Below are 13,339 nucleotides of genomic sequence, written 5' to 3'. Positions count from 1 at the left end.
TAAGGGCCGTTTCTTCAACTACAGCATCATTAACGTCCACTGCCCACACGAAGGGAGACCCGATGACGAGAAAGAAGCGTTCTACGCGCAGTTTGAGCAAACATACGATGGTTGCTCGCCGCGTGACGTGAAAATCGTTGTCGGCGACATGAACGCGCAGGTAGGAAGGGAGGAAATGTACAGACCGGTAATCGGGCGATACAGCCTGCACGCCGTATCGAATGATAACGGCCAGCGATGCGTAAACTTTGCAGCCTCCCGTGGTATGGTAGTCCGAAGCACCTTCTTCCCCCGCAAAGATATCCACAAAGCCACCTGGAGATCACCCGACCATCAAACAGAAAACCAAATCGATTACGTTCTAATCGACGGTAAATTCTTCTCAGATATAACCAACGTCCGCACATACCGCAGTGCGAATATAGATTCGGATCACTACTTAGTCGCTGTATGCATGCGCTCAAAACTTTCGACAGTTATCACCACGCGTCGAAGTCGAACGCCGCGGCTCAACATCGAGCAACTTCGTAACGTAGAAGTGGCTCAAGACTACGCGCAACAGTTAGTAGTGGCCCTACCAACGGAAGAGCAGCTTGGCGCAGCTACACTTGAAGATGGCTGGAGGGACATCCGATCCGCCATAGGTAGTACCTCGGTTACAGCACTAGGCTTCGCGACTCCGAATCACAGAAACGACTGGTACGACGGCGAATGTGAACAGTTGAAAAACGAGAAGAATGCAGCATGGGCGAGAATGCTGCAACACCGTACGAGAGCGAATGAGGCACGTTACAGACAGGCGCGGAACAGGCAGAACTCAGTCTTCCGGAAGAAGAAGCGTCAGCAGGAAGAACGAGATCGCGAAGCGATGGAAGTGCTGTACCGCGCTAAGGACACACGGAAGCTCTACGAGAAGCTGAACCGCTCGCGCAGAGGCTTTGTGTCACAAGCCGACATGTGGCGAGATAATCACGGGAATATTCTCACGAGCGAGCGTGATGTGGTCGAAAGGTGGCGGCAGCATTACGATGAGCACCTTAATGGCTACGTTGAAAGCACCGGAGGTGGCCCCTGACCTCCAAGAGTTTGACGAGGAGGTTGGCCGGTTAAAAAACAACAAAGCCGCTGGAGCAGATCAACTACCAAGCGAGCTTCTAAAATACGGTGGAGAAGCACTGGTGAGAGCATTACACTGGGTCATTACCAAGATTTGGGAGGAGGAAGTATTACCGGAGGAATGGATGGAAGGTATCGTGTGTCCCGTCCCATCTACAAAAAGGGCGACAAGTTGGATTGCGGGAACTACCGCGCGATCACACTACTGAGCGCTGCCAACAAGATACTTTCTCAAATTTTATGCCGCCGTCTATCACCGATTGCAAGAGAGTTCGTGGGGCAATATCAGGCTGGATTCATGGGTGAACGCGCTACAACGGACCAGATGTTCGCCATCCGCCAGGTGTTGCAGAAATGCCGCGAATACAACGTGCCCACACATCAATCGATTGATCAAGGCGACGATGGATCGAGTGATGTGCGTAGTTCGAGTATCAGGGACACTCTCGACTCCCTTCGAATCTCGCAGAGGGTTACGGCAAGGTGGTGGTCCTTTGTTCTCAATGTTGAACAGATTGCGTAAGAAGGTGTAATATGGAGAGCGGGGATAAACACGAGTGGTACGATTTTCACGAAGTCCGTTCAGCTGCTTGGTTTCGCTGATGATATTATGTTTTCAGTTCAAAACCGAATTAGCGACATTTTTTCCTTGACTTCCGCTGCTTTTGTCTTGCGTTAAACACAATGTCGGAAGTGGGGCGCTGTATAGAGCACCCGGTGTACAATACAGCGCCCCACTTCCGACATTGTGTTTAACGCAAGGCAAAAGCAGCGGAAGTCAAAGAAAAAATGTCGCTAATTCGGTTTTGAACTGGAAACATAATATTGATATTATAGCTCGCAAATTTGAGACGATGGGGAAAACGTACATCCGACTGAAGAGTGAAGCCAGGCGAATCGGATTAGTCATTCATGTGTCGAACACAAAGTACATGATGGCAAAGGGCTCTAGGGAGGAATCACCGCGCCCGCCACTTCGCATTTATATCGACGGTGATGAAATCGAGGCGGTTGAAGAATTCGTGTGCTTGGACTCACTGGTTACCACCGACTACGACACCAGTAGAGAAATTCAGCGACGCATTGTGGCAAGGAATCGAGCTTACTTTGGACTCCGCAGAACTCTACGATCGAACAAAGTTCGCCATCACACGAAGTTAACTATCTACAGTAAAACCTCCATGAGTCGATATTGAAGGGACCATCGACTCAAGGAAATATCGAGTAGTGGAACAAAAATCCTTTGGGAAGCTTTTTAGGGGGACCATCATAGTAACCCAGAAATTATTTTTCAGTATGGAAAAATTTACCTCCATGAGTCGATATCGAGTCAAGGAACATCGACTCATGGAGGTTCGACTGTACAAAACGCTGATTAGACCGGTCGTCCTCTATGGGCACGAAACTTGGAGCGCAGCGAGCTAGGTGGGTCGACCAAGTGGAGGACGATCTGCGGACCCTACGCAGAGTGCGGAACTGGAGACAAACAGCCATGGACCGAGGGGAATGGAGACGGCTACTATGTACAGCAGAGGCCACCCCGGCCTTAGCCTGATCGGTGAGGTAAGTATGAAACGCAAACGAATTCAAGAACCCCCCGTCCCACCTCCCTCCTAGGACAAAGTATTTTAATGATGATCACTTAGGGACACACTATCTGAACATCTTACACGGTAGAATGAAATCTACAAACAGTGGCGAAATACCACTTTTTTTCTGAAATCTAAATCAAATAACTATCTGAATTCTTGCCAAATTAATTAAAACACAAATTTTGTTAAATTATAATGTGAATTTATTGAAGCATTTTTTCTGACATCAAATTTTAGAATAAAATAAATAAAAAATACAACAAGATGTGTTTTTTACTAAACTCGTTTCTTTTTTACTAGCAAAATACAATGATTTTCAATCTGACGTACTACTTTATCTAACAAAATAGACAAGACTACGAAAATTCCTGCCATTACTTAGCATTGCACAAGCGGATAATTTCCTTAAATTAAATCTGTCGAATTCCAAAGCGTACGGACGTTTTACTATTCTTAAAAATTGATGTAATATATACAGATGGTATGAAGGTATCTTCGCTTCATATTCTCAGACATTGAAAACTCACGAAACGGAAATGAAGCTTAAACTATTTCACAGGAAAATGAGAGCATATCCAACTTCAAGGAACCAAAAAGCTCTTTCTCTAAGTTGTTTTCATAGAAATTAAAAAAATATTCTAGGCAAGCCAGAGTGGGGCTATCCATAGATTAGCTCGCTGGCGTTATCTTCTTGATCTGGATGACGTTCGTTCCCAGATGTAGATTAACGTGCACCTAAAAATATCAATTTAGAAATCAAATAAAATATTTGAGTGGTGTTTGTCAAATGAGCATACCTTCAAGTCGGAAGCATTGTAGAACGATTTGTCACAGTGGGGACATTTTTGAGATTTTTGCTTTTTATGTCGTTGGACGTGAATATTCAGCTGATAGTTTGAACTGAACCGTTTGTCACAGAGGGTACATGCGAAGTTTTTCTAAAGAGAAGTACGATAAAAATATTGTTATGCAACTGGGCAAGATTGGCATGTCTGCCAGGTTACCTCGAAATGCGTTTGCCTATGCCGGTATAAAATTGATTTCGATTTGAACTCTTTATGACATATCGAACAGGTGGGCAGTTTATCCTCTTTCTGGAAATACACAAATTAATAAGTTGTATTGTTTGTCAGTTTCATGATAAACAAGAGTTTCAATAAAACAGAAACATGTAAATACCTCATGCGTTTTCATGTGCATCCGTAGCATTCCGGGACCTCGGAAACTTTTATGGCATATCTCACATTCGGGCTGCTTTTTACAATTGGCCTATGGAAACAAATAGTTGGCAAAATATGTGCAATGAATTTGACACAAACGTTCATATCTTACCTTCAACCAGTTCGAATGAGATGACATGTGTGTTTGTAGCCATTTCGGTTGACTGAACTCCTTGCGACAAAGATTACACACATACCTGCCAGGGCTAGGACAAGACGTTTGATGGGCCATGAATTCAGCTGAAGTAGATAGTAACAGATGAGTAAAATACCTAACTTCGGTCGAACATACATGAGACGTACCAAGCTGCTTTTCCTCGTCATCCGTTTCACAATCCGATAGGCAATACGGTTCTTCATTTTCCGTCTGCTGTTGTTCCTCGTCCTCTTCCTCTTCTTCCTCTTCCTCATCATCTGGGTGTTCCTCTTCGATGAATTCTTCGTTATCCACCTGACTATCATCCGGGTCTCCGCAGTCCGAGTCCTGGGGTTCATCCTTCAAATGAGATTCTTCAGATTCATCTTCCTGTTGAACTTCGTGTTGCAGCTGGTGTTGGATTTGCTGTTGGAGGGCCTGCTGTTGTTGGTGATGATGATGCTGTTGTTGTTGCTGCTGCTGATGCTGTTGAATGGCATGCTGTACTAGGTGATGATGCAGCGTGGCAGCAGGTGCTGACACCATTAAAGGGACGGATTGAACGGGGTTGACTGATAATACTGTGATAGAATGAAAAGTGCGAAATATTGAAAGAAAAGCCGAATATTGTTACTTTAGAGATCAGATCAATAATCAACAGAATCCTTATTGTCAACATTTTTTTCTTGCAATATTAGAAAACTCTGGGAAACTGACTTATGTTATCGTACTTGCGCTCATTCATGTGCTCGTGCTCATTAAGCCTAAACTCAGCTAAGCCATACCACCAGCGTCAACACAGCCATCCTGATCCTGTAGTTGAAACTGAGAACCTGTGCCATCCCGTACCTTGCTAAACAAACACCCTTGTGTTATATTCGTGAGACGTAGCTCACGGAGACATTCTTTCATGATGCTAAATGGACCGAGCATGTCTGTAGTCAAACTAGAACTAACTATATTTCTGTATTGAGGATACACTGGGACTGGACGTATTCGAAGATACACTCATGAGAACCCAGACAGTTGTGTTCGGGCATTTTACCGACGAATCCTAGTCGTAACAACTCCTTCCCCCTTTAGATGTTATTTATTTAAAATAACTAGCAGGCTTTTGTTTAAATTATTTTCAAAATGTCTTAAGTTATGACAAACCGATTCAGAACGCTCCAAAAATATGAAACTTTACAAACATTGAAATTTGAACATTAAATGGATGAATTATAAACAATTTGGACTCATAACATTTAAACAATTAACATTGATCTATACATATACGCAAAACAACTGAATCTTATTCTCTAACAATTTCTTTTACAGTTGTACACTTCGCTTCTATCGCTCCAAAAATCATACCCCGGCAGTCCGGTCCTTGGGAATACTTATTGGAAGTCGGGCATCCTTGCGGTATCCACCTTCTTAACGTATCCTCCTCTGTTTCAAGCATCTTGTAGGGTCTTGTACGCCTTGTACCTACTAGCTTTACTGGGCGTATTCATCTTTTGCCATCCAAAATAAAAGAAACGTAGTCCTACGTCAAAAAGGGCATGAAATGCAGCGGTTCAATGAATAGCATCGTCGCACCAAAAATGCTTTCTCTGTGGCCTACGAAACTCTGCATACACTATCACCGGCCTAGCTATTGCCATTTTCTGCGGAGCAACCAAACAAACTTCAAAAACCAAACACCAATTAGTCAAAAACCATATTCACAACAATCGTAACAAAATAAAATACATGAAGCACATGATACTGCAACTGACGAGTCCAACGGCGCTGATTTGTTTATCCTCTTCGGCGATGTTCACATGCTCCATAAAAAGTTGTGTGCGTGTCGCGCTTTTTCGACCTTAACACCAATCAATGGTAGCACTAAGTGCGTGAGTACTGATGATAAAATGGAAATAGTTTCTCAAATGGTACAATGCAGATTGTTGAAAAATGAAGGAAAATTAATAGTCCTTCATCATACTATATGAAAATCAATTGCATTAAAAGGAAACACATGCCTCTTTCACAAAAGAGAAAAAACAAATGGTGAGCGCCAATATTACAGGCAAAAGCGATTTTCACGCCATGCTGCACCATAGATGAAAAAAGAAAAAAAATGTGCTATATACAAAATGGAAGTTTTTTTTTAATGCACTAGAGATTATACGCCTTATTTGAAGTGTGCAACATAACATAACATGAGTTGCTCAGATTCAACTTTATCAAAATCAATCACAACAATTTACACCAAAAGCATAAAATACCGGCGGTTGTAAAACTCATGTAGCTGAAAAATGAAAGCAAATCACACTCCCAAGACTCGCATTTCAATCCAGATAATGCTCATACTAAGGTATCAATCACAAAAAAATCTCACAAATTTAAAATCACAAAAAAAACTGTCACTACAAAATTTTCTTGCACGCAAATGTCACCAAAAACACACAAAAAATCATGCTTTTCCTGCAAAAATCACGCCAAAAGTTTGCAATAGCAAACAACGGTCGTGAAACATAAAAAGTGCGGAAAAGCTGATTAAAATACATCCCATCCTCGTCGCCACTGTTATATTCGTGAGACGTAGCTCACGGAGACATTCTTTCATGATGCTAAATGGACCGAGCATGTCTGTAGTCAAACTAGAACTAACTATATTTCTGTATTGAGGATACACTGGGACTGGACGTATTCGAAGATACACTCATGAGAACCCAGACAGTTGGGTTCGGGCATTTTACCGACGAATCCTAGTCGTTATGAGTATCGCTATGATTACTAACTCTTCCTACGCTCCTAAATAGTCCTAACATCGACCTATTGCTATTTGACTTTTCACTAATTAGTCACGGAATCATAACACAATCACTGGAATGCATTCCCTCTTTTACGTTAGAATTTGATTTAGGAACACCGACGGTTTTATGGAACCTCTGGTCCATCCAACTAAGTCGAGCTCTGCCACGCCGCCAATATCAATACAGCCGTCCTACAGTTGAGACTGGTCGTTCAGGTCCAGGAAACGGCATCACGGAACCCTATTATCTTGATTCGCCCAGGCCGAACAATCCGTCCTACTCCGATGGGTACAGCATCCAACGACAATTTAGCCGTCAGGGCATCGGCATCGCTACCAGTTTTCCGCGCTCGACTGACTCCAATAAGCACGATCTCATTAGTCCTGTTCAACGGAGTAGGTTAAACTTGCTCGAAGTTGCTACATCCTGCTCTTACCCGTGCGTTGACAAATGAGTAAAAGCAGGATGCAGCAACTTCGAGCAAGTTTAACCTTCATCGTTGAACAGAACTGTTATGTACTGCCTAAACGCCTGGCTTAAATCGGTAATTTATATGTTAATTGACTAATTAATACTTTGATTGCTTTAACCCTCAAAGCCCTAGGACAAACTTTTTATTTTTAACCGGTCGATACTCAGAAACTATAAAATATAAAAATAAGCGGTTTTTCACTATGATCGATGGGAAGAGTTGTACTTCATGCAAGGATAGTTGTCAAACCGGAAGTCCATACTTGAACCCGATTTTGCACCGGAAATTAGTGTTCCCTGGTTCAATGTTTCGGCGATTCATCTTTGAATCTGGCATTTCAAAAAAAAAATCTGAACTCTTTAACAACTTGAAATAGTAGGCCATTGCAAGAACAGGTTGCAACTCATGCAGCAGGTTGTTTTCTAGCATGAGTTGCATGTGAAGCTTGGTCCCAGATGTGTACTTCCGGTAGGACTCGGGGAGCACTGCTCCCAAAGCTCCATAATCAGTATGGACCTGAAAAGACTATGAAGAATTTGTTCGGTATACCAGAGTCCTTCTTTAAAAAGTATCACTCATGTGATTAATCCATCTAGAATTCAAACACGGGTCATACTTCAAGCCAACGAATAAACAATTGCATACTTTTTAGCGTTTATCGGTTTCTGTCCCAATTTACAAAAATGACTCCACTTTGTAAAAACAAGTTTCGGTAAGATCTACCGAGAATAAAGAGCTAATTATGCGTAGGGCCAAAAAGCTCGTTAATACTGATATAAAAAAGAGCTAATTATTGAAAAAGTAGCCAATAGGCAGCTGTAGAACATATCGCCACAGCATTGCACCAGGGAACACTTATTTCCGGTGCAAAATCAGGTTTAAGCATGGACTTCCGGTTTGACAACTACCCTTGCAAGAAGTACAACTCTTCCCATCGAGAAAACCACTTATTTTTTTTAAATTTTATAGTTTGTGATTATCAGCCAATTAAAAATAAAAAGTTTGTCTTAGAGTTTTGAGGGTTAAAAAACAATTTCCATGCTTAATGGCTTGCAGTCAAAAAAGCCCAAAATTGAGGTAGGGGTAGGCGGGGCAATATGGACACCCGGGGCAGAATGGACACCCTCAATATTTTGTAATATGCGAACTTTTTTGAACTTTTAATGAATGAAGAATATAGTCCATTTGTCTAAAACGTAGTTTCAGAAAAGAAACATTCGAAATTAAAATTATACTTGATTTTACACGAAAAAGTTTCGTCCTCCGTTTTTTTTGCATGGAAATTATAATTTTCACACCATCTAAAATAAGATTTAGTGATTAATTCTAGATTGAGTTTAAATAAGGGCGAAAGTAACATGAGAGAGTTCTCTTCATCGACTCTCTCTTCCTCAAATTCAAGTGACAAGATGCAAGTAAGGTTGAACTTTTTAATCATAAATCGCTAGGTTGCGATGCAATCTAGCGTCTAAGTGTAAAAAAGTTCGATTGAATTTGCATCTTGTCACTTTAATTTGCAGAAGAGAGAGTCGATGAAGAGAACTCTCTCATGTTACTTTCGCCCTTATTTAAACTCAATCTAGAATTTATTGCAGGTCGATTGAAACCTGATATTTCTAGAACACATGCAAGTAGTTTTGCTGTATCTACATGCTTACCTTCTGCTCAAATATGAACGAGACTTTATGACTTACATGGTCCGCGGATGACATATCGTCAACATTTTTTTTTTCTTAGATTTATAGGACTGTTATACGTTTACATGTCAAATTAGAGCACAATTTGCCGTGAAGTTTTTTTTAATGGCACTTTAAACAAGTTAACCTTCAGTGTGTTTTTCGAATTTTTCTATGGAATCAAAGTTCAGCAAAGGATTTGTTTGTTATTTCAACAGAATTAGTGTTTTGGGTTAATTTAAAATGTAGTAGAAAGCATTTTGGGAATCTACTCTATCCCGTACACGTGTGTTTGATTGGAAAAAGTCGTGCAAAGAGGGTCGTATATCAGTTTAAAGTCTGCCTCATGATCTTCGTCCAGAAACATCAATAAACGAAGAAATCATCGAAAATGCCAAGGTATAGTGTACTCGGAATCCCTTCCGGATGGTCAATCTGTCAATGCTGAATGTAATCTGGGCGTTTTGAAGCGTTTGCTTGAGAATATTTGTCTCTAAATGAAATAATTGTGGGACAACGAGTCATGGTTTTTGCATCACGATAATAAACCAGCTCGCACAACAAGTTATTTCGCGATTATTTGACCAAAAACAACGTTTACATTGTTCCTCAAGCGCCGTATTCACCTGATACGGCACCATGTGACTTTTTCCTCTTTCCAAAACTCTAATTGCCACTTCGTAGTAACTTGTTCAGACGATTGAAGTCATGAAAGAAAATTCGAAGAGAGAGCGCAATGTGATACCAACAGAGGCGTAAGAAAAGTGCTATAAGGAATAAAAAAAAAGTTGGCGTATGTGTATCGCCTCCGAATGAAATTAATTTGCAAGATATAAAACAAATATTGAAGAATAATTAACCGTTTGTTTTTTATTGAACGAGTCTCGTTCATATTTGAGCAGAAGGTAACATGTTTATATTTTCTTCTTTATTATATCAAAAATCAAGTTTGGAAATATCTTCTGCTGTCGGGGCAAAATGGACACTCACCTTTTTGAAAGAAGCGGCAAGGGAAAAGTATAACCTAAATCACAAACCAACCAAATTCTTCAATTTCAGTATATTTTCGGTTAAATGTTCACTATAGTAGACATAGGGTGAAACAAATTGGTCAAAAAACGACAGCAGTGGAAAATAGTTGTTCTAGGCACAGCTGTTACAGTACATGTAGGTACATGCTGACAAAAACGAAGCTTTATCCAAAACAGCCTGAGTTTAAATTAACTGAACAAAAATAAACTACTTCGGTGTATTATTCATACATAATAGTTGTTTTGTAATGAAATGACTTTATAGGTGTAAATAATGTACGTAATTCGTAAAAGTCTCATGGTGTCCATATTGCCCCATGGGGGTGTCCATTCTGCCCCGTATGCTTGAAGACGGTCATGAAAAAATAACATTTTCATAGCAGTTTTTGAAGTGGATAAATCATTTTTCTTCGTGAGCATTCTTATGCAATAGATGCTGAATAGACTTCAAAAGGATACATGTATCAAAAAACTAAACTTTTTTGACATCTTGCCAGGTAAGGTTGGCAAAAACCTTAGGGTGTCCATATAGCCCCGCCTACCCCTATAGCTCAAAATGTTGACGTGCGACTCAAAATCTTTCAGAGACACATAAGTTCGCTTTTGGTACAAAAAAATGTTTCACTGTGTTATCGTACTTTTTCACTTAAACATCGCTATCCAAAGGCAAAGAAAGAGGAGCAAGAATGTCTTTTAGAATGGTGGTTTGTTCTTAATTTACTGATCGACAATCGATAATCCTTGGCGGCGTTCACTTCATGATATACGCTGCTACATCGTACCGAACTTGTGTGAACTTTGCGCTCAGAAGACCTCGCCTGTCATATGCTGACGAACTCAAAATTTTACTGCAAATTTGCTTGATACGTGACTGCTATTTTCACAAACTGGTACAGTACGAATCGTATGGTGAAGTTCCCAATGATTACTTTTTCTCCCAGTGAGAAATCAATTCGCTTTAACTATACGTAGTTTCTGGCACAACTATCGACAACAAACAAAAGTGGCGCTCGCTAGTCAGGTAAATGATTTGAAAGTAGTTCTGAATTCTCAACTGACGTATGCTGCCTATGATCGCATCTAAATTAGGTATTTCGATTTCAGTTTTTGATATTAAAACACTTCACTTTAATTGACTGGCTATTCTCTGAATTAATCTTTGATTCGGTCGATTCTCGAGTCATTTTTTCGTTTCACCATCAGCGTTTTCGACTGATTCTCCACCTAAACTCACTATTCACTTATTCTCTATTAGTTTTTAAATCACCCTCAAATCCTCCTCTCCTCTTCTTGGCGTAACGTCCTCACTGGGACAAAGCCTGCTTCTCAGCTTAGTGTTCTATGAGCACTTCCGCAGTTATTAACTGAGAGCTTCCTCTGCCAATGACCATTTTGCATGTGTATATCGTGTGGCAGGCACGAAGATAGTCTATGCCCAAGGAAGTCAAGGAAATTTCCTTAACGAAAAGATCCTGGACCGACCGGGAATCGAACCCGTCACCCTCAGCATGGTCATGATGAATACCCGTGCGTTTACCGCCTCGGCTATATGGGCCCTAATATCTCAAATATCTCAACTAATTTTTTAAGTTACAAAAGAATACCAAGAAAAGAATGATTGAAGGGATTCCCAAACAAATGTGCCAAACATCTTACCGTTATTCTCATCGTAATACTGTTGCTGCTCGGCCATATCCGGCTGGACGATTATTTCACACCGATCGTCTGCCGTCCGTTGAATTTGAAGGATTTGCGGGTGAGCTGCCGCTCCGTGCGTAATCATCTGTATCGTATTGTTCGGTCCCTGAATGAACTGTCCTATTTGAGCCGCATGGTACTGCGGAGCCTGTATGAGTTGCTGCCCCGTAGCGGTCGTCAGTAAATGACCGGCATTGATTATCTGTGCTCCGGTACCAAGTAGGTGGGCATTGGTCAGGATCATGGTTGGAGGTGGGGCAGCTTCCGCTATCGTTGGTATGTCAGCCCGCTGAATGTGTATTTCTTGAATTTGAGGGGCCTGGAAATAATCAAGCGGAAATCATGACAAAAATGGTCATGCTGTGGAATTTTGGTAAAACACGAGACGTAAAATTCAAAAGCATTATTTTGCTGACAGTTTTTTAAATGTTCAATATAGTCGAAAGAGTAGGGGTAGGCGGGGCATTATGGACACCCTAAGGTTTTTGCCAACTTTACCTGGCAAAATGCCAAAAAAGTTTAGTTTTTTGATACATGTATCCTTTTAAAGTCTATTTAGCATCTATTGCATAAGAATGCTCACGAAGAAAAATGATTTATCCACTTCAAAAAATGTTACGAAAAATGTTAGTTTTTCATGACCGTCTTCAAGCATACGGGGCAGAATGGACACCCCCATGGGGCAATATGGACACCATGAGACTTTTACGAATTTCGTACATTATTTACACCTATAAAGTCATTTCATTACAAAACAACTATTATGTATGAATAATACACCGAAGTAGTTTATTTTTGTTCAGTTTATTTAAATTCAGGCTGTTTTGGATAAAGCTTCGTTTTTGTCGGCATGTACAGCTGTGCCTAGAACAACTATTTTCCATTGCTGCCGTGTTTTGGCCAATTTGTTTCACCCTATGTCTACTATAGTGAACATTTAACAGGAAATGTACTGAAATCGAAGAATTTGGTTGGTTTGTGATTTAGCTTATATTTTTCCCTTGCCGCTTCTTTCAAAAAGGTGTGTGTCCATTTTGCCCCGGCAGCAGAAGATATTTCCAAACTTGATTTTTGATATAATAAAGAAGAAAATATAAACATGTTAAGCATGTAGATACAGCAAAACTACTTGCATGTGTTCTAGAAATATCAGGTTTTAATCGACCTGCAATAAATTAATCACTAAATCTTATTTTAGATGGTGTAAAAATTATAATTTCCATGCACAAAAAACGGAGGACGCAACTTTTTCGTGTAAAATCAAGTATAATTTTAATTTCGAATGTTTCTTTCCTGAAACTACGTTTTAGACAAATGGACTTTATTCTCCATTCATTAAAAGTTCAAAAAAGTTCGCATATTTCAAAATATTGAGGGTGAACATTCTGCCCCGGGTGTCCATAATGCCCCGCCTACCCCTACAAGAGCCCCACATTTTAGGGGCTCCCACAAAAACTTTGTTTTGGATGCTAACATTGGCTTTATTTTTCATATTGCTCAAGTACTGATCTAAAACAAGGAAAAACTTTTTTGGCCATCGCTCCGAGGGGTCTCTACATCCGCTCGGGCTCCGTTCCCCCACAATCCTTAATCCGGGCCTGAACGCAGCCGA

The 13,339-nt window shown here is 40.7% G+C and overlaps 1 protein-coding gene across 1 annotated transcript in view; it reads right to left on the bottom strand.

Annotated features, from left to right (window-relative positions):
* Nucleotides 1-3,012: 3,012 nt before the first annotated feature.
* Nucleotides 3,013-13,339, bottom strand: part of LOC134291433 (chorion transcription factor Cf2) — a 13,434-nt gene continuing 3,107 nt past the window's right edge. Inside the window, exons 3-9 of the mRNA XM_062859162.1 lie at nt 11,686-12,046; nt 4,232-4,645; nt 4,041-4,168; nt 3,888-3,977; nt 3,713-3,802; nt 3,506-3,646; nt 3,013-3,443 (exon numbers count right to left, since the gene is read on the bottom strand). Coding sequence (XP_062715146.1) covers nt 3,378-3,443; nt 3,506-3,646; nt 3,713-3,802; nt 3,888-3,977; nt 4,041-4,168; nt 4,232-4,645; nt 11,686-12,046 — 1,290 coding nt within the window. The 3' untranslated portion in view covers nt 3,013-3,377. The remainder of the gene's footprint in view (nt 3,444-3,505; nt 3,647-3,712; nt 3,803-3,887; nt 3,978-4,040; nt 4,169-4,231; nt 4,646-11,685; nt 12,047-13,339) is intronic.

The sequence above is a fragment of the Aedes albopictus genome, chromosome 3, assembly GCF_035046485.1.
Source record: "Aedes albopictus strain Foshan chromosome 3, AalbF5, whole genome shotgun sequence".
Classification (NCBI taxonomy): Eukaryota; Metazoa; Arthropoda; class Insecta; order Diptera; family Culicidae; genus Aedes; species Aedes albopictus.
The sequence above is the reverse complement of the archived record's forward strand: the minus strand, read 5'-3'. Positions and strand labels throughout refer to the sequence as shown.